Raw genomic sequence first — 26,416 nt, 5'->3', positions numbered from 1 at the left:
TATGAAGGCAGAGTGAGACCAATCAATTTTCTTCTTGATATTGGTTTAATCCAGTGATTTCATGGTGGCTCATTTTGGTTAATTACTACTAGGCAACCTGCTTCTGAGAAAACATGTTTATGATTGGGAGGTTTATACAATTTGAGTGCTTTTTATTTACTTATTGTCTTGCATTTACATCCCACCCTCCTTTTGGCACTGAACCCAAGGCAGTGTGCATCTGGTTCCCAGGAGGTCCCCCATCCAGGCCCTGACCAGACCCAGGCCTGCCTAGCTTCAGCAAGGTGCTGGCCCTAAATGCCTTCAGACCACACCCTGGGACCCTGCAGCTGATTTCTAGGTTTTATCTTTTGTATAGTATGACAGATGTCCTGTGCCTGATGGGAGGTGAACAACCTGTACCTTATTCTGCACAGGGCAAAGTGCTGTTGTGAGGGGATCAGTCAATCCTGGGAGAAGTATATAGTCTGCTTTGGCTGGGGTTGCACTCCTCCTCAAGATACAGGTTTGTAGTTTGGGGGAGCTCCTTGACCTGGCACTGTTTTACGAAGGCTAGGAAGGTGGTAACACTGACTTTCACCTGCTTAAGTCGGTAAGCCAACTGTGCCCTTACCATGTGCATTCATGCCAGCTTCCCTGAAGATGGCTCACTGTTGATTGCCAGGAGGAAGAGGATATAGGCTGCAGGGAAGTCAGTGTGGTGCAAATGCACATGCAGGAACACTGGCTTACACTTCCAGTTTACAGCACTGCCTTGCAACAGTGACCCATCTTCCAGGAGCTAGTGTAGTAGTCCCACCCCACATTCTGGTCCAGCAAATGAACAGGTAACGATGCAAAATTTGAGTCATATGCTTCATCCTTCCATTCCCAATAAACACCCTAGTAGCAAAAGGTTTGGATGCGAAATTGGGGTTAAATGCCTCTGGACCTCCTTTAAGATGCTGGTTCTTACCTTTGTAGGTCTAAATGTTTGGAATCTGAGCACCTTAATCTCTGCCTTCTCCTATGTGTGCCTTCCTATGCATTCCATGCGTAATCAGAAACCTTGTTCTGTGTGCACCCTTATGCAGAAGAGAACCAGGCAGGGCTTTTTCAGAAGCAGCGAAAGTGTTATAAAATGTCCTCCAAAGGGATGCCTTCTTGGTCCCATCACTTGCTAGCCTTCCATTTCTAGGTTTCAACACAGTTGTCTCAGTTGTCTCTCTCTCATATTTGTGCACTCCTGTTGCTGTTGGGTGGATTCTGCTTGCTTGATGCTGTTTGCAGGTTGATTTTATTGCTACTGTTTTGTTCATTGTTTGTGTTTTGATATTTCTTGCCTGTTGGCTGCTTTGAGTTTGAAAGAAAAATGAGATACACCATCAACATCATGATCATTGCAGAGGTTACTCTCAAGACCAATACACATAATGTAACTAAAGGTGTCACTTGAAGAACAGAATATAGTATATTGCAGGAATTCTTAGCTTTGAGTTAGTAGAATGTGAGTGGGCTGGCAAACCTAGACTTTCTACCCAGCCAGGCATAGAAAGCATATTATTTATTGCATTGTTGTTCAGAAATCCCACTAAGTGCAGTGGGTTTTAGTCACAAATAAATGTGCATAGGTTTGTAGCCTGACAGTCAAGGCCTGCACATCTAGGATGATAATGCCTGGATAGCAGGCAGTCTAGAATATGCTTCCTCTGTCAGCAGTCAATTGTAAAACGCATTTTCCATTTTGAAGATTTGTTAATATAACCTTCCTATTGTAAAACTTTTCTGGTTGGAAGCGCAAATGCTTGCTGCTCTCTGCCCATGGGTCTTTGTTATTTATGATATGTGCTTTGATCTTGAGATGGTCCTGCTGTTTATTCTTTTAGACATTTTTATTCTGTGGGTTATTAGTGGCTTGGAGGACCGTTGTGGGTCAGAAAGCAGTGCAGTTTTCATATAACAAATAAGGGAAGGGAAGGGAAGGGCATTAGTACAGTAGTTAGATTATGGGTCCAGGAGAAAGACTGACAAAGTGTACAAATAATACAATTACTGAACTTTTCAGATTCATGCAGCATTAAATTGCCTTAGCCTAATCAAAACCAATATGGCCTAATAAGCCAGCATGGAGAGCAATTTAAGGGCATTAGGACCACTTGACATTAAAGGAGCATTAGTGAAGCAAAACAGGATCAAGGAGGAAATCTTGGTGGCAAACCTGAACAAAGGGAGTAGCAAAAAAAAATTTCTGTGCGTCTGTTAAATGAGCTGTTTCATATGGTGTTTCTTTCTTGATTTTAAGAAGGTGTTGCAGCTCACACTGAGTCTTAAAGGGCGGGATGGAAAAGGCATGTTTCAGAACCAAATATCCATTTGATAGTCGCAATCTATTTATGGGCATCATCGTTGTAGCGTACTTAAGATAGGAGATCAGTCAGGCAGAGTTCCTAGGACTATATAGCTCAGCTCCCCAAGAATCTTTTGCTAAGGGAAATGCCAGCATTTTATGCTCTTCACCTTCAGCCTTTACAAAAAGCCCTTCTTCCTAAAACACTCTGATCAGGTTAAAGCACAAGCTGTCTCCTGCTGCACCTGCTGTGTGTGTGTGTGTGTGTGTGTGTGTGTGTGTGTGTGTGTATCTGGACACATGCCAGTGTCCGTATACCCTTCACCTTTCTCTCCTTGGGGGAACTGAGCTTGAAATCTCTCTCTCTCCCTCCACCCCCCCCCCCGCACTCCTTTGCAATGCCTGCTGGCTGCTGCTATTGCTGCATGTGAGGCTGAGAGCATTGTTTGAATGATGAGGCTGGACTAGGTTAGATAGACCCTGGTGCCTGAGAGAGGGAGAGGCAGCAGATCTCTCCCTCTCCCTCTCCCTCTCTCTCCCTCTCCCTCTCTCTTGCCTGCCCAGAAATCAGAACAGAAAGACAGAAAGCAGCTGCTGTCTTCCCTGAACTCAAGGAGAGTAGAGAAGTTTAAAGATGGGGGAAGCATACTGGACCACCACATCCCTATCCTTGCCGGCACAGGACTTTCCGTTATGGCACATTTTCTAAGGGCACAGGGGAACTGGCTGTGCTCCAGGAAGACTTACCTTTCACCCACCTTCCAGGGACATGGTTGCAGGCAGGGATCGCAGCTGAGACTTTGCCACCATGCTCAAGTTCCGAGCGGACCGTCGGGTCAGGTAGGATTTTTCAGGTGATGCTGCAAGGCTGTAGAGCGGAGGCAGCGGGGTCGCGGCCTTGTCATTCTTGCTCTGGGGGCTCATATGTTTCAAAGAATGGCTCATTGGGAACTTCATTTTGGTCAGTGACTGCTGCATTGCAGTGCTGGGGTAGCAGATGCTTAACTCAGGAGTTTGTGGAATAGGACCAGGAGAGGCAGCTGCCGGGGAGGGAATATTTAAGGCGGTTCTGGGAAAGTTAGCTCGGTGGCGTTAGTGCTGAACCCTGAAAGCTGGAACTGGGGTGGGGGGTGGGGGGTGGAGAAGGAGGTGGTTGGCCGAGTGCCAGCAGGAGGTGCAGAAGCCACACACAACTACAAAGGATTCTGAAGGGAGGAGGAAGAGGAGGAGGGAGCCTGAGAATAAAAGGCAAACCTGCTTCTGGCTCAACTGATTAAAGAGCCCTTCTGAATAAAGGCTGGAAGCAAAACAGTGCAATGGCTATAAAAAGTCCCACAGGCTATACCTGTCCATGAATAACACTCTGGGTGGTTTTGGCAGCTCCAGGAAAGTTAGTTTTCACATGGCTTTGTAATGTGTGCTCAAGCTGAGTCTCTTGCTACCGTGTTCCAGTTTAGAAACGAAACAGTACTTGAAGGTAGAGTGCCAAGAAAGAATAACGATCAGGTAAATTTACACCAAAGCTAAGAAGTATTATAATGCATGCAATAGCCCTCATAAATAACAGTAGTAGTAATAATATAGTACAGTACCTTCAAGATACCTGGCTCTTTACAAGTGAATAAAAAAGACAGGCCCCTGCCCCGAGGACCTCACACTCTAAAGTTTTAATAATGGGGAAAGTCACAAGGGAGATGCAGGACGGTAAAAGCAAGGGGAACAAATAATGGATGTGGGCAAACACAATTGTAGGTACTTTGTTGTTAACTGGGAATGGTGATGGGTTTAAGCAAGAGTTTCTGATCTGACATTGTTGCAGAACACAGTGCTAACAGGTACAAACACTAGTTCTCCCTCTGAATTTGGTGCTGGGTATGGACTGATGTTGTCCAAGTCAAAAGTTTATGCCTGTCTTCTCATATGAAACAGCCCCATCATTCTGGCTTGTCTCTGTAGTTGGGAAGCGAGACTCTGCCTCTTGTATGTCTCATTGCCATCCTTACATGGTCACTAGCTATGCTGTAACTCATTTTTTCAAGTGCACTAGCATAAACATAACTGTATCATCTCCCCCCACCCCCATTATTATTATTTTAAAAATCTGTTTTGGGGACTTTTGTTCCTTTATTTTCTCAATTTAAATGCAACATTATTTATTTGGGATGTGAACTAATAAAAATTTCTCAATTGAATTGGTGGGGAAAAAACATGAAATGGAATTATGTACTGGCTATTTTTTATTTTAAAAAAACTTTGTTGATGTGATTTCATGCTTTCTACTGAAACTCTGTGTACTTTCGGAACTTGGGTTTAGCGACAAGGCTTATTTATCCTACTCAAAACACAGTTGCAATATATTCTTGGCTTGCATGTTGACATTGTGCAAGGCGATGAACCGTTTGTATAGCCTACCCTAGACCCATCTTTACTAGGCAAAGGAACCAGGAAGTGGGGGGTCATATACCTGTAGAAATAGATAAAGCACAAGACTTTAATTTAGATGCTGGGCTGCGAAATGGAAGACCTCAAAAAAGACCATCATAGTAGCCTTGGAGAAAGTTGCTTCATGCTGCTTTGGGCTTCAATTCCTGAAAGTAAAATGGAGATGTGGGCATCCTGACAACTGTGATGGAAATTTATCTTGAATTAACAGGTGGTGGATTGCATATTCTTGTGGCATACCAGAGGTAAAACCAGCCACATATTAGAACCCTGAGAAGTCCAGGAAGCAGAATATTCAGTTGAGTTACCTCTTCCTCCTCATCGTACCCTGTGTCATTGTTACGCTGCCTCCCAACTGGAGTTCACTGTTCAACAATGCTTAATGTGCCCTTCTCAGAGGATGCAGCCTAGGGAAATTGCTCTGCCCTCCCTCCCAAAAAGGCATTTGTTAAAATTAGAAATGATATATAGATGAGAAACCAACTTTTGTGGATCTCAATGTTTATTGCAATTGGTACCGCTATGAAATTATTGAAAGGTGATATTCTCTTCCCTTACCTGTTTGCTACATGCAAAGCTGTAAAACATCCACCACACACCTGCCACATTTGAAATAAGCCACATGAATCTTCTAGCAGAATCTGCAGAAGAGCCCCAGATCTCCACAATTCCACCTTTCTGAGCTCTTGAACCCCATCTGTGACTGCTCTCCACACTTCCTGGAGGGATAAGCTCACAAGTATCTTTCACCTCACCCCATCCTAGGATTTTCATATTGTCTTGTGCCTTGCAATCGAACTTATCTTACTGCGTTTTGACATGGTAAATTTACCCTTGGAAGATATTGCCATGCTACTTCTGTGTCATGAATACTTCATTTGAAGGTGCCCTCATTTGGGGACATCTGATATTTGCCATCAGGGTCACTTTAGCTTCCAAGGATAAGCCTCAGCTGATGAGGTCAACAACACAGTCCCTCTTGGGGTTTGCATTCTAGGTGCACTACAAAATTACAAGAGCATTATCTGTCTTGATCCTTCATTATGTTTCATACCACCAGAAATAAATGCCAAGATAATTCCAAATCATAGACAATTAGTGCAATATTGGATTATGCTAATGGTTCATCAGGCTATTACTTTAATAGCCTGCATGGTACCACTGCATGGTAGTGCAGTTGTGCAGGGGCACTGCTTCAGATTTCAGGAAGGGGGTGAGGGCAATCTGGACACACACTATATAGAACAAAGTTCAGATATATGTGCTCTCCTGAAGGATGCCTCCTGTTTGCGGATAAATCCCACAGAGGTGAAATAAGCCAGGGGAGAGTATTTATGTGCAATAAATAAATAAATAGGCAAGATCATGGATCAGCAGGCAGGAGGAAGCAGTAATCGTAGTGAACACACAGTGCAAGAGAGAATGGGAAGAAAGTCGTCAGGACCCTGGACAGAAGCCAGTGGAGCTGGAGTCAGCAGGCAGGTAGTGTTGTTCCAGCACTGGTCAGAAGCCAGTTTAAGGCTGAAATATTGCTGCAAGGAGGTGTATAATCCACCATAATCAACTAGTCAAAATTGTAGCTCTTTGGTTCTGAAGTGTTCTGAAGAACTATATTGGCTACAAAATGCTAGGAGACTAGGGAGCTTCTGGGAGGGGTTGTGGGTAACCAAAGACATCAGCAGGGAGATAATCCCAAGGTGGCGAGCAGAGAAAGCATGGCCTCTGGCAGTTCATCTGTGGGATATTCCCCAACAGCTGTTTTCCTGAGATGGTTGATCACTTTGCATTGTTTTAAACCAGCGCATTACATTTTCTATCAATTTACAAGCCTTGTTGTCTACATGCGGATGCTGAGGCATGCATACCAATTGGCAGAGGAGAGGGAGACCAAGAAAGGGTAGAAGAGAGTGCCTTTAAAGAGTCAAGATCCACTACCCCAAATTGCCACTGGAAGTCAGGGGAGGAGGGAACTGTTTTGAGGGGTGAGTAGGGAGGAAACAGGTTTGCTATTTTGGTGACGGAGAAGATGTGCTTTGGAAGAAGATGCGGAGCGGAGGGTGCTCTTGTGCTTGGGCCCTGCTTGTGGCATCTCCACAGGCATCTGGTTGGCCACTATGAGAACAGGAAGCTGGGCTAGATTGGTTGTTGGCCTGACCCACAGGCTCTTCTTACGTTCTCAGGGTGGATGATTGGGAGGCAGAGGACTGTGGAGAAAAATTAGGTGAGAATGGGAGAAGGAGACAGGCACTGAAATTGGGGTCAGCAGAAGGGGGCATGAAAAAGGCCGTCTTCTTTTTAAGTCTACCTCCTGCCTCATCTCTCAATTCCATGTTGGTCTCCTCTTGTTTCTTGTATTAGGTAGTTCCTGTATCAGGATCTGAGTAAGGAATGGCCTCCTATGCACTTTTCCTTACAACTCCTGCTGTTTTGTTATGTAACGCTATTCATGGTCTCATTTCATACTCTAGATAGTATCATTCGGCTCAAAGCAAGGTGTGCCAGTTACAGCTTGTTACCCAGCACCTGCGTTTAATCTGCTCCAGGAAATTTCTGTGGTCTTAGTCCAAAGCTCCTTGAAGCCAGCAGGATCGCCTTGATTGCCATGGTCTCTGCCCTCCCCCACTTCGGCTTATGGATGCTTCACCCTCAAAGCATCTTTCTTCTATGAGCTAACTGGTCTTGTGCATGTCTGATATAATGAACTAGAGTCTGAGTTTTGCAGCTGGCTTGTGAAAATGAGTTAAGGGGCAGGGAGCTCAAAGGGTATGTTGTTTGCTGGGGGGTGGGGTGGTGGAACTGATAATGCTTAAAGACTAGCCCTGCTCTCCTTCGCTGCTTGCATGCACCCCCCCATGTTCAGTTTTTTTTATAAAAAAAACACCAACCCAGTTATTAGAGAAATACCATCAGCCTTCAGCATTCCTTCAGCACACTGAAGTTAACCCCTTTCATAAGTTGCAAGTGGTTCGGAAGCTTTGCTGAGATTGGCAGAACCCACTCTGTTTTATGTTGATCTTGGGTTTTATAACCCTACCCACAACTGGCTTTGGGGAAAGGGTGGAGGGTGCTGTGGTTGAACTTGCCACTCCATAAACATTTCCTAGAAAGGATGTTATCAAATTAAGAAAAACAATTCAGTGAAAGTAGATTGAGGTTTCGCAGGAATGGCAAGTTTGGCTTTAAAATGTGAAAATCATTTCCTGATTTTAAGGACTTCTGTAGTTGGAATATATTGTAAAGCCTTCATAACCTCACAAGGAAGGATTTGTTTTAGAAACTAGTGATGAAGTGCCGCCATGAGGGTGATTGGGAGGGGCAGCTGCTGGCCAAGTGATATTCAGCCTGCCAAGTTGTTCATCCTGGGGAAAGGGTCAGACTCCAGAGTAATTCTGGGGGTGTAAAGAGAATATGGCAGCCCAACCTGAGAAAGCTGGCCATTACGTCACTGAGTCTTCTGTTATTTATGCACACACTCCACACTCATGTTCTCTCATGCCTCACTGATAACCATATCTAGGCTCCAAATTGTCAAGTGGCCCTAAATTTCTTTGCTGTCCTTGTGTGGTTTAGCTCCTTGCTTTGCAATAAACTTTCTTCAGTGCTCTTCTTTTCTGGACTTGGGTTGCCAACTCTTTGCCCTAAGATGATGCCTGGCCATTTAAAAGCTCAGAGGATGCACAGAAAGAAGTTGCAGCAGGTGAGGAGGAAAGGCTTCCTTTGTGCGAGGGACAAATTGTGTGGAATTCCTCACGTGCAGCCAAACTTGTGATTTGTTCTTATGCAGTTCACACAACAGATTCACCATGTGCACACTCAGTTCATGAGATCAGGGCATAAACACACACACACTAGGCCTTAGACAACCTCCCTCAGGGTGGGGTGGAATGAAAACCATTGGTTTTTTGTTTTGTCTTTGTAAACAGGCCCAGAGAAGTAACAATGCCCAGCAGGCCAAGATAACAGAATATGTTCTAATTAAAATCTGTGTCTGGAAAAGCACATCACAGAGTGCTGCTGCCTCGATTTGTTTTGGCTTCTGTAATTTAATATTTTTTTGTTTGAGCCAGTACACTGCAGTGTTATTAGGAAAAGCACTAAATGCTTATGGGGTAGGTCTTGTTGTTGGATAGATCTGTTGTTCCGTGTGGGGTCTCTGTCTCTGTTCTCCCCCACTCCCAGATACAGTGTGTCTGTCTGTATCTTCCCTGAATGTGGTAAACTTAGCAGAAATAAGGGTATCCTCAGCCTTTCTTTCTGGTGTGTATCTGATGCACAGACATGGGTTCATTAGAGGAACATTAAAAAATAAGACTTCCTCCTACCTGCATTCTAAAGTGGTCTTGTCCAAAATTGTCCCACCTCTGCTTTGCACAATGTGAAAATGATTTCTTAGGTTTAACTAGTTAGCCCTCTGAATGGCATCATCCTTTCGCTAAATTCTCTCTCATTCTTTAGCACCAGTGGAGTGACAGCTTTCTGTACCAATGTATTTGTGAAGTGCAGGTCCATGGCACTTTCATAAATGACACAGAGGTGCCACTTAATATATATATATATTGAAGTACTTGTTTGTCAGCGGATCATGGTGGAGGTGGGGCATTTTTGAATTTTACCATTGCAGTTGCTCACTGGGAGACATGAAAAATGGATGGAGACATTTCTTTCATTCCTATCAGCAGCAACGTTTACACTACAGGGCTAGTCTTGATCTGGCAGCAACTAGCCCCAAACCTGTAGAGTGAGTTCCTTTCTTCTTTAGCATATGGTTTAAATCAGTGGCATTTGGCCAGAGTTTGCAGCGTTCAAACAGTCAAATTCTCAAAATGTTTCACTGGCAAAAGGTTTGGCGAAGGCTACAAAGCACTCTTTCCAGATTTCTGCCAGCAGACAGTGGCCATTTTAGCCCTTGAACAGAAAAAAAAAACTAGGCTGTGTAGCTCTTGATGTCTCATTTAGGAGGGTGCATGAAAAGGACTGTATTAATAATCTCCCTCCACTGTAATATGCTTTGGGCCTCAGGTGTGCAATGATAATATTTCAAACTGAATCACAGTTGCTGTTTGTGGAGACTTTAATTATTGTGGTTGGTGTGTGTATTTGTGTGTGTGTGTGGTTGAATAACTGACAGAGAGAGCTGGGACCATGAGAAAGGCTTTCTTTTGAGTGGCAGGGTGAAATTCACAGGTTGCTGAGCTCACAGTTTGTTTCCTGGTGACTGCACAAGTCTTTCATTGGTGTATTATGTATGCTGCTTCCTTTTCATTAAAGCCATCAATACAGATGCTGTTTATTCCAGGCGGTGTCAGATCTGTATGGAAAAAACTCCGTGCAGGGTGAGATATGCCTCCACAGAAGTTGACAATAAGAAGCCTGGCTGCTGTGATAGCATAGCTCCCCAAAATGAGCACTTACATTGAACTGTATGTGCTATTACGTGTTGATGGTTGATTCCTTGGAAGCATTCTATAAGCACATTTGAGACAGCAATGACGGGGTAAAGCTTTTGTAGATTCTGTAAATTAGGCTCAAAGGCAGATTGCAATTTCCTTCTCTGATATGAGCAAGGGGAAAAATATAAACATATTTCTATACCTGCAGTGAAAGTAGAGACGTTTATAGTAGCACAATTGATCACTGGGCCAGGTGTAGCAATAAAAAGGCCAGAACTTAAAAGCAAAGGGTCTCCTTGCACACCGGAACTCCCTCTAATAGTGAAATCAGGTGGTGCGTGCCGACAGAAATGGAGCCAAATTTGTACCACTGGAAAATGAGATGGTAGTATAAAATCTAAGGGGGCAACCCCACCCCCAAACTCAGGATTGAATATACTCAATCCTGTGGCCATATAATGTTGAGTCTCAGTTGTAATTATTTGTATACCCAATTCATTTCACTGTTGATATATTGTTATTATTTTGCTGCTGTTACTACTACTACTACTACTACTAATGTAGTTATATACCTTGAATTGTTTTCTTTTTCTTTTTGAAAACCTTGTGTGGCGGCTCTTTCCCTTTAAGTCACTTCAACAGTCTTAATAATTCAAAATTCAGTAGAAATAATCAACTAATAAGAAATTATTAATTGATTAATGATTATAAATCAAGTGGCACATGCATTGAATTACTGCGTAAAGGGGAGTTTATTGAATTAACTGATGCCGCTGGTCATGTAAATCCACTGCCGCTGAATAGTTATAGATACTGGGTGATCATTCTGAAAGATGGATTGTTTGGACAGGTTATTAATTCTGTGGTATCTAACGAATCCTCAGCCAACATGGGGAGTGTACTTCAACCTGAGCCACCTAATTAATGCATAGCCCATCTCTCTTGTGTGTTTTTCCAGCCATAATGAAAGACGGAACACTTTTATTCACCCAGTGACTGGCCAAATCCCAGAAGAGAACAACCAGTTTGACTTGCAAAGGTAGGTCCTCTCTCTCATTTTGAGCACAAGAGTGGAGGTTCATGAAGGAGAGGAGAAGCCTTAAGTGTGCCACCTGAGAGCAAATGGCATTCCTCTTGCCCCAGAGATACAGCTCAAGAAAGAATGGCAAGGATTTGCTGCAAGGCAACTTCTGATGGATGTGAAGAAGCATTTGTGCCAGTCTTCCCTAACCTGCAGCCCTCCGGATGTTTATGAATACTGCTTCCATGAGCCCTAGCCAGCTATAGTCCAAAACATCTGGACAGCACCAGGTTGGAGAAGGCTGAGGACTTGTCCACACTTCTGCTTGTCCCATGCCTAGAGAGCATTGATCCAGACATTTTTCTGCTTGCCCCATGTTTTCTAGATGTGGGTCCAAGTGTGTTGCCTTTGCTCCACCACTTCCCCCCAGAATACCTTCTCTCTAGCACTAATTTGGAGCAAACATCCATCTGTAGAAAGCTCAGTTGATGTTTGCTTTGATTCGGCAGTCAACAGTGGGTTTTCCCTGGGGGAAAGCAGCAGGGCAAGTGGAAGTGTGGAAGAGCCCTGAATAGTACAACGTAGCTCCTGATATTGTTGAAGCTGGTGTAAAGATGCTCCATTGATTTCAATGAATTGTGACTGTAGACCAGCACTCATGACTTTATTTGGGTGTGCAAATGACAGCATTATATATAAATAAACCAGACGGCATTATGTGCTAAAGATACTAGAAAATATTTATTTACATGTTGTATATAGTCGTGCATCAACAAATTTTACCTAGGCAGCTTACCTGCAAAAATAGAATATTAAAAATGCAAAATGCAGAAATTAAAGCATACCCACAAACCAGTACAAATGCAGCATAATTCTTTCCTTCTAGCAAAATATGCTGGAATATTATGCTTCTCTTTTTGTCTCTCAATTGCAGATCTGCCTTGGACATGTCAAGCAAATCAGGCAGCAAACGGCCGGCAGCAGTCAACAGTGAATCATCCAATCATACCATGGTTTCAGACTTGCCTCAGGAACGACCAAATGGCAGGGTATGCTTTGTTCTCTCATGGAGACCTTGGTTCTCTCCCCCCACCCTTTGTGGCAATGTTCTGCTTAAGCAACACGCCCAAGTTATTTGGGCCTTAATTTTCTTCATCTGTAAAATGGGGACAGCATTACTGGCCTTGCATTATGAAATCCTGAAAGATAAATGGCAAACGCAGCAGATTATAAGTGACAAGAAGCCTAAAAAACAATGGCTGCCTTTATGATCATCCATAGAGCTCTTGTGAGAAATTGACTTTCTTAACATAAACAACAAACAAATAATATTCCATAAACAATGGAAACATCACTGTGGGTTGGTTTAAATCATGGATGAGGAATCTGATATCCTCCAGATATTGTTGGATTCCAACTCCTATCAGTTTCAGCCGGCCTGGCCTTTGATCAGGGATATGTAGTCCAACAACTTTTGGAGGCTGGAATACAGGTTTCCCATGGTTTGAATGCTTCATCTTTCTTATATGGTGGGCCTTTTCTATGTGTTAGGAAATCAGTGTTCCACCCAGCATTCCTCAGCCTAACAAACACTATGTTATCCTGTGCTATTCCTCCTAGAATTGGTTGTGGTTTTGTGAGTGATTTCCGCAGAGGAATCTGTGCACTCCATCAGTAGCCTTCCTTCCTAAACCTCTCGCTCTCATTTCTCAAAGGCCTCACGCTCCTCTCGGAAAGGGATTGCTTTTGGGAAGCGCTCCAATTCCATGAAGAGGAATCCCAACGCTGCAGTGACAAAGAGTGGCTGGCTCTTCAAGCAGGTACATTACAGAGGCTGTTAGGTACCCAATCATCATCTATCCATCCATGTAACTCTAGGATGGAGAACCAGTGGTCCTCCAGAAGTTGGGGGACCACAACTCCCACCATCCCTGCATGCTAGCTGGGGCTGATGGGAGTTGGAGTCCATCAAATATCCAGCGCCACAACTTCCTCCGTTCCCAATGTAGCCCAAATGTTTCCACAGCCAAGGACACAATGTAAAACCTAAGTCTCAACTGTTTGGTATCCACTCCACTTGGAATCTTATCCAAAGTACCACATGCACTTGTAACTGAGAATACTGGGCATTGCTATCCTGCCATCCACCTTGTCAGGATCTCAGCTTGATTTCAGAGGTCTTCTGGGTTATTTATCTGGAAATCCCCTAAGAATTCCAGCGATCCCTTGTTTCTGCTGAGCTCAGCACCAGCTGTTCCATCTCTTCATGGGAAGCTTTTCAAACTTCTACAACTCTTTATTGCATACAGTGTTGTAAATGCCGTGGCCTTGATTTGCTTTCAATATCTCTTTACAGGCGAGTTCTGGGGTGAAGCAATGGAATAAGCGCTGGTTTGTACTGGTGGATCGCTGCCTTTTCTACTACAAAGGTATGTAGACGAACCAAGGTCTAGTGTGTAGGCACTCTGAGTAACTCACAAGTGCTGAAAACAGTGTGAAAGCAAAGCCATAAATTATGCCTTTATTTAGTCAAGAGCTTGCGTTCATCTCCATGCTTTGGCTGGTCTTTTCCTATTGGAGTCCAGTGACTTGTATCAGCAATGTGTACATCTGATGAAGGTGGCATACAGCCTCTGGAGAAATGCTGGCATTTAAACTGGCATGAGTAGACACAAAAGCAGCTTTCAACAAGTCTCACAGTGATGTCATGGGTATTAACCAATGGGTGTCTGTGATACTGGCAAAGTCACCTTCCACATGAAAAAAGACTCATTCTTTCAGGGCCCAAAAGTGTAGTTTACCAGGAAGTAGGAGTGCATGTAAAACACTGCAATGACAGTGGCACAATCCCCCTGGCTGAGTCATAGCTTTGTGGAGGATTCCTTCTCCCTCCCACCCACATCTATGCCCATTCTGCCTTTTCTCCTGTGACTGTTCTGCAGACTGCCAGCATTCTGCCTCTTCTCCAGTTGCCCAATTTGCTCAGAAAATTTCAACGCAAAATGAATCTCAGCAAACAGAGAGAGAGAGAGAGAGAGAGAGAGAGAGAGAGAGAATGTTGTGGGGTATCTGAGGGCTGACTGCCCCTTCTCAGTGTTTTATTTTACTGTTGGAAGAGAAGGACAAATGGGTGGGAGTCTCTGGTAGCTGCTTAAAGCTAACACGTACAGCAACTCTGACTTGATTTGACAATGCACTGAGAAATCCTGTCCCTGGTTGTATAGCCTTCCATATATCTGGCATCAGCATGGCATTTTGCAGCTTTAGGAGAAGATTACACATGAGGCAGAAAATGTTTGTTAGTAAACATGCCTCTCTTTCCTCCTCTCTGCATTATGGTAACTTCTAATGCAAGCTGTGTGATGATAAACTGTGGAAGGGAATGTACATTTCATTATGTCTTTGAAGGCCAGACTTGGTACAGCTATTGCCATATTTCTCTGGAGCAGATGGCCTGGATCATTGGTTCTTTCTTACACAGAGGATATGTGCTGACATTAACATTTACACACACACCCTTTTGTCAGTCATGCTTTCCTCTGAAAAAGGGCTGGCACTGGTCCTTCAGGCCAGAGTTTAGTGAACTGGACTTGTAATGGTACAAAAAAGGCTAAAGAGGCTTGTGAGGTGCTTATAAGATGAGGGCCTCCAGTCCATGAGGTGTGTGGTTTCAGTCCTTGGATAATTGAAAAATGCCCAATGGGAATTCAGAATTTCAGTGCATTTTCATCTTCAAATATGTGTATGTATGTATGCATGTATGCATGTATGTATGTATGTATGTATGTATGTATTCAGGGATGGAGGACTTGTTGCCCTACTTGTTGGACTCCAACTCCCATCATCTCCAGCCAGCAAAACCCAATGGCCAGAGATGATGGGAATTGTAGTCCAACATATTCTGGAGGGCCACATGCTTCCCATCTGTCATAAACCTGCAACATACGTGTGGGTTACATTTCAGTGATCATACCTAAACCAAAATCACATATAGTCAAAACACACTGGGTTCAAGTCATTTCCCCCAGAACCCTGTCCTCGTTCTCATTTTGTTTGGTCATGCGCGCAAAGCTGAATGTGCACAAGTTAAATGTGCATAAGTTGTGGGCTTACTGTACGTTCATATATACATACATATACAGGGTGTATGTATGTATGTATGTATGTATGCATGTGTATAGATTTTATATTTATATATAAAAATAAAATCTGCCTCACAACCTTTGGTTCTCAGAAACCTGTTGCCTGAACTCCTCTCTGGCAGTGAATCTAGAAGGTGGGGATGAATTATTAACTAGACAGTATTGTGAGCTGTAAACGTAACTGATATGTGTGTGAGGGTGCTTGCCAGCCTGAGACAGAGACAGTAGCAGGCACGGATGTGACAGGGAGAGGAGCCATTTTCCCCAGGTACGTAGATGTGTAGGCCCACTTGGGGCAATTGTTGTTCTTAACTCTCCAGCTCTTATTTTGCCAGTAAGGGGAACCCTTGACTTCTTCTTTCCCACTGGTGGCGGTGAAGGAGCCCATTTGTGTGAGACCTTCCACAGCGACAGCATTTCTAGCTTGTTGGCAGAGAGAAGGGGATGCCTCTGTATGTGTCTAATTCTTTGATCTCCCACCTTCCTTCATGCAGACGAGAAGGAGGAAAGCATCTTGGGCAGCATCCCACTTCTCAGTTTTCGGGTTGCAGCTGTTCAGCCGTCGGATAACATCAGCAGGAAATACACCTTTAAGGTCAGTAAGTGGCTGAGGTTCTCACAGAGGTGGCAGGATATTCTTGAATGTACAGCTAGAAGTGTGGTTGGAAGCTGGAAGCTGCTCTGCTCTAGCTGTGTGTTGGTGTCAGAAGTGGTCCTTAGGTTCCTCTTAGGCTGTGGTGCTCGTGACCCTGTGAATTTGGTCCTTAAAGGTGGGCAGGTGACTGGCGACTGAATGAAGAGGTATGAGCGAGTTACACAGACCATATACTTGTCAAATATTACATGTAAATAACTGGATGAGTATACAGCTCATCTGTTGAATGCACAGATACACAGATTGTACACTTGTTGAATGTAACACATGAACACCTCTTTTGTGAGACTTTATTTCCTTATTTTCCAAGAGCATGATATCCTAGCGTTCCTTTCACCACTTGGTTATTTTAATTTTGACAACTTTCCTTTGTTGTGAAGTCTCTAAGGGACTGGGACATGAACCTAGAAGTATCCCCTTCAAATCTCACTGCAGCTCAACAGGTTTGAATTTAGGCAAGCCATTCTTCTATTACCCTTAGCCTGACACCTGTGCAATATGAGAATGATAACACTGACCTACTACCTTTCAGGGCCATTGTAACCACTGCTGACATGTGTGAAATGCATTGAATAGTTATTGCTGATGATGATGCTCACGATACTGATGATGGGGGACATGAGGCTGGGGAGGTTATTGACCTTAAATGCAATGCAACCCTCCTGAGGTTGCTGGACTACAGCTCACATCAACCCTGACCATTAGCCATGCTGGTTGGGGCTGATGGGTATTGGAGTCCAGTAACACCTGAAAGGCCACAGGTTTCCTGTCTGTCCCTAAGTATCGCAACAGGAAGTAATGAGGGATACCATCACCCACTTCCCATTTTCCTTTGGAAGATATTCTTTCATAGAAGTCTTCTGTGATACTGGAAGATTGATCTGCAGTGGTCTTTAGGCACAAGACTGAGCTGTTGTTGGAGTTTCTGTTCTTGTTTTTTAAAAAACGCAGTTCCGTGTGGTCCCCACCAAGCTGCCTAGGAGAGATATTCACGCCCTCTGACTAATAGCACTGAGGAGTTGTTGCAGAGGGAGGACAGGCCAAAAGGGAAGAGCACAGCAGCTAAAGTACATTATTTCCGGATGCTTGACTGTGGTCCCTCAAGCTTGCTTGCAGGGACTTTGAGGCTGTTTCTGAGCCTTGCCATCTGAGAGGGAAGCACGTCTTGTTGACAGACATATTTACTAGGAAGGCTGTGCGTACAAGCCGGAAAAATGCTGAAGAGCTGCAGGAGCCCTTGCTGTTCTCACTGATCAAACCCACAATGGTAGTTGGATAGTTGCTCAACTCAAAGGCTGCGGGTGGGAGTCTCACGTTGGGCATCTGGGAGGAGGAACCCTTTGCTTAATTTTGAAATGTTGAAAACTATTTTGCACCTCTTCCATACATTTTTCCCCCAAACAAGATTTTAATATTTATTTGCTTGTTTATTTCTAAAATGGTTGATTGTGCACAGGGCATTGTCGGAGGAGAGGTGCTTTGCCAGTGGACATCATTTTCTTCCCTTTTAATACACAAGTACTCATGCTGTACACTCTTGGGAAACACCGACCTTGGAAAATGCTTTAGATTGTTAAATAACTTAGTTTTACCCACCCCCACAAAAAGCATTGCACGGGACAAGGAATGGTGTTTGTAAATGTGCCTTATTCATACATATATTTATCCATTACATATGTATATTTCTCTTTCTCCCAATGAGTTTGGGGTGGCATTCTTGATGAACCTCAGAGATTATGGCTCCCCCCCCCCCCATATGAGGATGATGACTGGACCCAGACCTCCCTGACCCAAGTGCTGCAGTCTAACCTAGCCTTTCCCAACCTGGTGCTCTCCAGATGCTTTGAACTGCAACTCCCATCCCTCCTAGCTAGCACAGACATTATAGTCTGAAATATGTGGAGGGCATCAGGTTGTGGGTGGCTGCTCTAACCAATATGCCACAGGGGCTCAGCTTCATGCCTATTATCCAGTGAGTGGCTGAATTTTTCCAATATGCGGGAGTGGCACATCCTATTTTGCTCATATCACAGCCTAAAGCTACTTGGTCTGCCTCTGCTCCTCAGAGTTGCCACAGGTCTGAATTCCTGCATGATTCAACTAACAGGGGAGGTATAGCAGGTGCTGATTATTTGAAATGCATGTGCCTCTTCAGCCAGCCCCACTTTGGAAGGAAAGCCTGAGCATTTGCCCCTTAGTCACAGAAACCTTCCTTTTGTCCTGATGGTGGGTGATGCCTCCTCGCACCAGAGCAACAGCAGCAGCTCTCTGCCCTGCTGCACTAGATCTGGGGGGAGCAGGTGGGGAGACCAGAGGTGATGTAAACATGCCATCCGTGCAAGGGACATTGCAGGAAAGAGGAGAAGTCGTTCCCAACCTCTGGCATCACATCCTAAGGGCTGTGGCACTGTTCCAGGAGTACCTGCACAGCTCCGCGTTGCTGGAAGGGTGTCACACATTGGTTATTGTGAGTTCGTTTTGAGGGATGAGCAAAGAAGAGCTGGGAAGCTTTGCCTCTCTTGCCTGGACCACCAAGTTGCTTTTTGCTGTAACAGCCCAAGGCTGAGTCAATATATTTATATGCCAACTTTTTTTTCATGCGCAGACTCACACATCCAGTTTCCCTTTTGAATGAGGGATACAGATCCTAAGTCTCTAAACAATGTGATCTAATACACAACATCATGTTTCCTGTTTTTTTAAAAAAGCATAAATAAATCAGGGACATTGAAAATTAATGAGGGGGAGTTTAGAAACACTAGCTTCAAATTGGGGTGCTTGAGAGGTCTTCCTACCTATGCAAAACAAATCTTAGTAGACCCAATAAGATTCAAGATGTGAACACAAGCCAACCAATCCATACGTTACATTCCTAAATCATTTTGTTTATAGGCATCCCTTTAGAGGGCTCTTCCATTATACTGCATGCAAGCTACTTACTGCTTGTTGAAATAGCACCATAAAGCTCTAGTTCAGATGTCCCAGGGGTGTGCTATGGTATCTATGCCCTCTTAATGAGAATAAATGGGACTGAAATGGGACAGGGATGTTTTAAGAACCAGAAACTATTGATATGTGGGGTTGTTTTTTACTAACATTCCTGCCTGCCCCATAGAGGGGGGAGAGAAAAGAAGAATGTTTAGCTAGAGATGCTGTGGCTCCATTAGAAACAGATGAGCTTTGAAGTATGCTTGTCTGGGCATCTTGCCTGCCTCTGGCTCAGATGTGCGCACAGGGACCCTCTTTTCTCTCTATAGTGTCACCTTGAGAAGAAGCCTGAGCTTGCCCTCTGGAAAGCTTTATTGGCACCAGTGGTGTTGGATGGGCTGTCAGATCCCAGATTACTAACAAAGCAAGGATCCGTTTTAGGGCACAACCATCTTCATTTGGGTCCTACAGCACCGAGGTTTGATAAAAAGGTATTGTCCGACCACTCCAGTGAAGGAGGGATTTGGGTCACACTTACATGCTCCGCTCAGCCTGGAGATACTTCTAAGAACTCAATGTGCACCCATGCTGCAGAGGACTGGTGATACCATTATTAATGATCTGTTGAGCATTTTAGGGTAGGGAACCTTACAGTTGGGTCATAGGCATCCTTATGGCATATTATGGGGCTGGTTACCAAGTAAGTATGGCTTTCAGTCTTAGATGCTGATTCTTGTAGCATCCCCCAGATCCATACATGTGTTGGTTAGTAAGGTAGCAGAGAATAGTCTCTGGTTGCTTCTGTGTTTTGTTCCTTTATTATTAAGGGGGATTAGATAACCAACCCACAATAAAGTTTCTTGTAGGATGGATAGACTTAGATTGTTCTGAATAGATAGACCTAAATAGTATTGTTCATTTCCTTCATCCCACATTCATGCTGCAATATTGTTTATGGCATGCCCTGCTGCTGCAACCCTTGCATATCTGCATTTCCCCTTGCCTAGCAGGATACTGGCTCAGGCCTGTTCCATGGGCTGAAATGGAGAGGAATCGGCTCCCCCAATTTTCTCTTAGATTATTTTAAGTTCAGACAGGGCCAATGTGATCCTTCAGCCTTAGACTCATAAGGCATCTGGCATGTGCCCAGTTACATAGGACGCTGTAGTATACTGAGTCAGACCATTTGCCCATCTATCTCGGTATTGTCTACATTGACCGGCAGCATCTCTCCCAGAGTTTCTGACAGGGAACATTCCCAGCCCTACCACAGATGCTGGGGATTGAACCCGGGACCTTCTGCATGCAAAGCAGATGCTCTGCTGCTAAGCTATGGCCCTTCCAGTTCTGCTTCAGCTTCCCTTCCACGGCAGTCAACTCTGCTCCTTCTACGCTTCGCCTGCTTGAGACTTCTCCCCATTGGATTGCTTGTTGGGTGTGGCTGACCTGTTCTCTGTCTTCCCTCTTTCTCCGCGTGAGGATGCCCTCGGACAGGAGATCTCTTCTGATAACCCGTCTGCAGTGCCATCACCCAGGCACCAAATAGGTAGTATTTTCCTTCCTTTTCCAAACACATGCATGCCAGAAAGGAAAGATGAAGCTTGGATGAGTGCAAAATTGTCCCGCATGCTTTATTCACCTCCAATCATTTCCCAGATAAAACTGCAGTGAGGAAATCCTAGATTTCTTCATTAGGCTCATCAAACACCTAGAAATTCCTAAACAATGGAGACTGGTGAAAGTACAGAGGTATGTAACCTAATGACATTGCACAATATCTGAATACGTCTGCCTTGTGTTATATGTCTTCATCATAGCCAAGCTTTCAGACCTAATCCTTGGCTCTTGGTGTAGAGTATATGTACTGAAGATCTGGCTCAGCAAAATGTCAGTCAAGAAGGCAGATTTGCAAGAACCCTCAGATCTCACTAGGTTGATGAGTGGCCACTGATCATTAACCAAAGTTGATGGGCGAAACTAAATAAGTGAATAAATAGTGCTATACGTTTCTTCTGAAATACATTCAACTGAAATAAAATAATAATAAAAATCACTAAGAGGGGAGTTTTCTTACATAATGAAAACCAAACAAATGTGAAAGACACAAAACCAGAAAACTGCAAGCAAAACTATTTTATACTATAGTACAAAATAAGGTGTTCATGATAAAAGGAAAATGAAAAGATCTGGAAAGATTTCAGTGTCAATTGAATGGATATGTTGCAAATGATAGAAGCGTCAACAATAAGCTGGTCCAATTTGGGTTAAGAGTTTGGATTGGAAATATTTTTTATCTGGGCCTGGAGCCATATTAAGGTCCAGCCTAGGATGGTATTTTTTGAAGATGTTGGGTGCCAATATTTCGATGCTGTACAGGACATGTCTTTGTTTTTTGCAAGTCTTCAGCTCCTATATACACCTCAGAGACTAAGAATCAAAACAGCATGATATATAAAAACCATTTCCTAGGCTTTGCTGCACTCTAGCAAGACGGGAAAATGGCCTCTGCTAATAAAGAGGGATCAACCCTAAGCGGCTCTCAGTGCTTTCTGTGGAGCAAAGATCGACTGGATATAACATTGAACTGGAGAAGATGTTTGATGACATAACAGAGAAGTGGGGGATCTTGTCCTTCACATCAGACACTCGGGTAATCCATGGTGTGGGGGTCAGATCTATTACTCACCCCAATGGTGTCTTTGACTTCACTCTTGGAAGCCCTGAAATTAGAGGCATTATTGTGGTGAAAGCACAATGCCATGGGGATCACGCAAAGGAGTGCAGCATGTTTCCATGTACAAGTGGCACATATATCATTGGAATGGTGCCCTGATAATTCCTGCCTCTTGAAGGGCTTCTTCCTATAGTAAAATAAATATGGCCAGTCTACAGTTGAACTATTGGCCTATCTAGTCCAGCATCCTGCTTTCACAGTGGCCAACCCGATGCCTGTTGGAAATCTGCAAGGAGGACATGAGCGCTGCCCTCCTGAGGTTACCAGCAACTGGTATTTAGAAGCGTTACTGCCTCCAGAGCCACCTCCTCCATGTCTAATCCTCTTTTCAAGCCGTCCAGGTTGGTGGCTGTCACTGCCTCCTGTGAGATAAGCATTTGGAAAGGAATACAAAAGTATTTTCTTTTCCTATGTTTCATCAGGAAGGCAGATTTAAATACCAAGGTGGTTGGATCAGTAGATCCATAGGAAATCTCACTCTTGTTTTGACTCAACATAGGGAGCTATAGTTGACCCTGACTCCCCATATTGTTCAGTCAGTCTCCAGCCCCAGTGACTTTTTATAGGGGAGGGGATACAGTGTCCCCCCATTTTTGCAATGGGTGAGGCAGCCAAATCATTAAAATGTAAAGGGATACACACCTCCCCTTGTTTCTGGCCACAGTTAAAACTATTGCCATTAGTTTAACAAGTACTCCAGATAATATTAGGCAACATAGCTTTTATTCAGTGATGATGCATTTATTTTAATTTATTTCTAAAATTTCTATCCCACATGTCACCATCAAGTAATCTCAGGGTGGGCTTACAACAATAAATACATTAAAACCACCAGAAAACATTAAAGCAGCTATATTACAGCAATTCAAAGTTTCAACAGCATTCCTCACCACCACTTAGAAAAAGGCAGTTCTAGTTTACTACCTCTCCAGAAACCTGATGGAAAAAAGAACATTTTCAATTCTTTGCATGCATGCACAGGTGTACACTGATCTGGGGTGATGGGTTCTATGTTGAAGTAGATTTTTGCATGCTATTCCTCTGCTGCATGTGGACCCATGCATGTAAACAAGTGTGTTGGTGTTGGGAACGGAGTTGGTAGGCAGGTGGGAGGGTCCTTTTCCAGCAATGGGGGTGGGGTGGAGTTTGCATGTTGCTGGGTGGGTTTAGTGAAGGTGTCTCTGGATAGGAATTTTGACCTTTGGTGTCACTCCTGTGATTAAGCTGCGCACATTTATCAATATATTAAAAGGCAAATTTTCCAGCATCCTGTTCTCACAGTGACCAATCAGATGTCTGGGGGAAACCCCTCCCTAGCAGGATTCAAACACAAAAGCACTCTCCCTCCTGTGGTTTCCAGCAACTGGTATTCAGAAGCATTGTAGCCTCCAATGAATAGCCATTGATAGCCCTCCTCCTCCATGAATTTGCCTAATCCTCTTTTAAAGGCACCCACCACCACCAAGGACAAATGCATATAAAGCTAGACTATAGCCATTATGGCCTAAAAACATGCTTTTTCACTTCAATTTCCCCACCTGAAAAATAGAAAATAAAAGTTGGTTGAAACTATAGTAGCCAGTCCAGTATATGCTGGAAATTATGCCAAATGAAAGAAGGCACAATTTCTCCTATAATCCTTGGTGACCTCAAGCTAATGCTGCAGAGAGTAATTGGTGACTTCTCTTCTCTTCTCTTCTCTTCTCCCCCCTCCCCTTTCTCCATTTCTACCTGCTCCACAGGTGACTGTGTGCTGGATGGAAGAGACATCAGGGAATAACAAGAAGTCCCTCTCTCCCCAGGCTGAGCACGCAGGCATCCGGACTTACTTCTTCAGTGCAGAGAACAACGAGGAGCAGGAATCCTGGATTCAAGCCATGGGCGAAGCTGCCCGGGTGCAAATCCCACCTGCTCAGAGGTCAGTTGTTGTTGGGGGGAATCTATGTGGCATGTGGTCCAAAACTATAGGGGTAACCAAATGGTGCTCTCTAGATGTTGTTGGACTATAATACTCAATGTCCTGGACCATTGGTCATGATGGCTGAGGCCGATGGGAGTTGCAGTCCAATAGCATATGTGCTGAGAGATATCTCAGTTGGCATTAGCTAAGTCTTTGGAAAACCAGTAAAGTAAGAGCACCCAATATTTTTTTTATCCCCACCCCTTAAAGCATCAGAGTAGTCATCATTGCAAAAACTAGGCTAGATTTCCTTACAGTCCACTGTATAATCTCCCATTTTTACATTATCTTTTTATTATCCCCACCTAAACCAGGAGGGCGCCCTACTAACTTTTGATCAAAATAATGCAAGGAAAGCAGATCCTGTCATCTGTTGCAACAAATTATGCTTTAATTTTTTATTACTTTGAAATTTTATTTTATGGGTTAGTATTGTTTTCATTTTGAATTGGGGAGGCACCATAATCTTTTAGTGCTTGGGACAACTGAAGGTCTTAGTCCAGCCCGGGGTGCTCTATTGCGTTCAAGTCACATAGTTTCTCTGCCTCTCCATTAAGATGTTTCCTCTGGTCCTTTAAATTTGTGAGACCAAGTCATCATTATAAATAAGGTTCACAGATCCTGCAGAAAAGTATGGAAACTCTGTAAAATAGGTAACATTTAAAAGGCATTGAGGCTCTTTGAATGGGATGACAGGAAACATAGCTTTGCGGGTCTTTAAGCAACTTGAAAAAGAAAGCTTATTGGGAGAGTACAATGTCTGGTCGCCCCCCCCCTCCCCCCAGGGGCCATATCAGAGCTGCAAAGTTAGCAGCAATGTGCTTTCAGGAGGTGAACTAGAATCATTCATAGGCTAGTGCACATTTTCTATGTTGTTCAGAATGAGAGCCATGACCGTTTGTGGCCATTTCTACTTTCCCATGCTTATCAGGCACGAGAAGACTGATTCTGAGAACATCCCTCCCAGCAGGAACCACCAGCACCAGCACCACCGCAGTGTCCCTACCAGAGAGGCTGCCAAAGCTGAGCCAGAAGCCAAGACCAGAGGCGAAGGAGACGGGCGTGGCTCCGAGAAGATTGACAGGAAAACAGAGCGAGCCGAGAGCAAGAAGGAGCCTCTGGTGAAAGCCAACGGCATTGGCAGCCAAGAAATGCCCTCTGAACCTGGAAGCCCTTATCCTGACGCTTCCCGCCTGCCTGCTGGAGTGGAGAGGCCCACTCAGCCAAATGGCTGGCAGTACTCATCTCCTAGCCGGCCAGGCAGCATGGCCTTCCCACAGCACGATGGCGAGAATGCTATGCCTCGTCGGAGTTTTGCTCCGCGCACCAATCCTGAGAAGATTGCCCAGAGGAAGAGCTCCATGACACAGCTTCAGCAATGGGTGAACTTGCGCCGTGGGGCTCCACCTCCTGAGGATCTCCATAGGTGAGGTGATTCAAGCTAGGCGTGGATATAGCTTTTCTGGGAATTAAATAAGGGAGGAATCCCACTAAACACAAGGCATCACATCTGCATTATGCACTTATAGGAGTCTTAAGAGTTGTGGCTTCCCAACCTCCCCCAAGGGTCCTGGAACTGTAGCTTGTAGCTTGTTAAGGACTACATTTCCCAGGATACTTTAGGGGAACCCATGACTCTGAGAGCTCATCCACACTTATACCTTTTGCCCCTTGTTTTCTAGGTGCAGGTCTGGGCTTTAAAGCTCCATGTCCAAACACTTTCTCCCCCTCTTTTTTTTTTTTTTTTTTTTTGCCACATCGCTTTCCCTATGAAATCCCATTCTTTAACACTGAATCAGAACAAATGGCAATTTCAGTTTTCCGCAGACTGCCATTTGCTCTGATTCGGCAGTAAAGTGCGGGCTTTTGTGGGGAAAGAGGTGGTTTTAAATGTTTAGTGTGGATGTAATCTGAGAGAAGGTGAGAAAGTGATATGTACACTTCAAGTTTAAATCAATATAGTTATTGTGATTCTCCCCTCTTCTCCCAACCAGATAGTCCTAGGAGGACTGTAAGTGCTGAGGATATTTTGTTTTTAACTGTCCCAAACCAATTCCACATGAGAGTTGTAATATTTGTGAAATGGATTGGCCCAGTTGTGTGGAGGAGGCTGTTCATCACAGCGCTACGAATCTGCTGTGCTAGCATGGGTGGCTCACATGATACAAAGGTACAGAGCCCTCTTGTATAAAACTGCTTCCATTGGGAAGTGTTTCTTATGACCTCCACATGGAGGCTGCAACATTTGAATCTTCCCTGACAAAGAACCAGAGTTTTAACCCAGCAGGCATCATGGCTTTCATCAGAATTGAACCCTTTAATCCTCAGTATGCTTTTGATTTCTTTTTTGAAAAGAAAAAGATACAAACTTAATACTCTGTTACTCAAGCAGGCAGCTCATTTGCAAAGAAAATATGTGCAGCCTTAATCATTAATAAGGATAATAATTCATGACACACCAGCAAACAGCTTTAATAGTGAGATGATATTGTGCCATCTCTGCTGTTTAATCTGCAGTATAGTTGGAGGGTAAGAGGGAACCACTAGGCAGTAAGAATGTAAAATAAGATCTGCACTAGATTTATATCCTCTGCTCTAATAACTGCTATAATAAGAAATCAGTCGAATTAAAAATTAAAAAAGGAGTGGAAATGTTTTGATGAATATATGGCAAAATATTGCTCAAAAAAGATACGCTAATATGCCTAGATTAAAATGTGAAGTACTGGATGGAAGAAAAATTAGTAAGGAAAGATAATAGTAATATATAGATGATTTGAGAAGATTGTAGAGTGCAAAGATTATTGTAAATTGTATA

At 43.9% G+C, this 26,416-nt stretch overlaps 1 protein-coding gene across 28 annotated transcripts in view; it reads left to right on the top strand.

Annotated features, from left to right (window-relative positions):
• Positions 1–26,416, top strand: part of PLEKHA6 (pleckstrin homology domain containing A6) — a 191,081-nt gene that overhangs the window by 114,209 nt on the left and 50,456 nt on the right. For 20 of the 28 annotated variants that reach the window (XM_028734233.2, XM_028734225.2, XM_028734230.2 and 17 more), the window contains 7 exons: positions 11,117–11,197; positions 12,114–12,228; positions 12,895–12,999; positions 13,536–13,608; positions 15,816–15,916; positions 23,381–23,556; positions 24,530–25,024. In XM_028734233.2, the coding sequence (XP_028590066.2) occupies positions 11,117–11,197; positions 12,114–12,228; positions 12,895–12,999; positions 13,536–13,608; positions 15,816–15,916; positions 23,381–23,556; positions 24,530–25,024 (1,146 nt within the window). Of the gene's footprint in view, positions 1–2,869; positions 3,167–6,726; positions 6,751–11,116; positions 11,198–12,113; positions 12,229–12,894; positions 13,000–13,535; positions 13,609–15,815; positions 15,917–15,936; positions 20,451–23,380; positions 23,557–24,529; positions 25,025–26,416 lie in introns of those variants that run through there. The other 8 variants (XM_028734229.2, XM_028734252.2, XM_028734238.2 and 5 more) reach the window with 7 other exon arrangements.

This window comes from Podarcis muralis, chromosome 5 (genome assembly GCF_964188315.1).
Source record: "Podarcis muralis chromosome 5, rPodMur119.hap1.1, whole genome shotgun sequence".
NCBI lineage: Eukaryota > Metazoa > Chordata > Lepidosauria > Squamata > Lacertidae > Podarcis > Podarcis muralis.
This window is presented reverse-complemented; position numbering and strand designations above follow the sequence as displayed.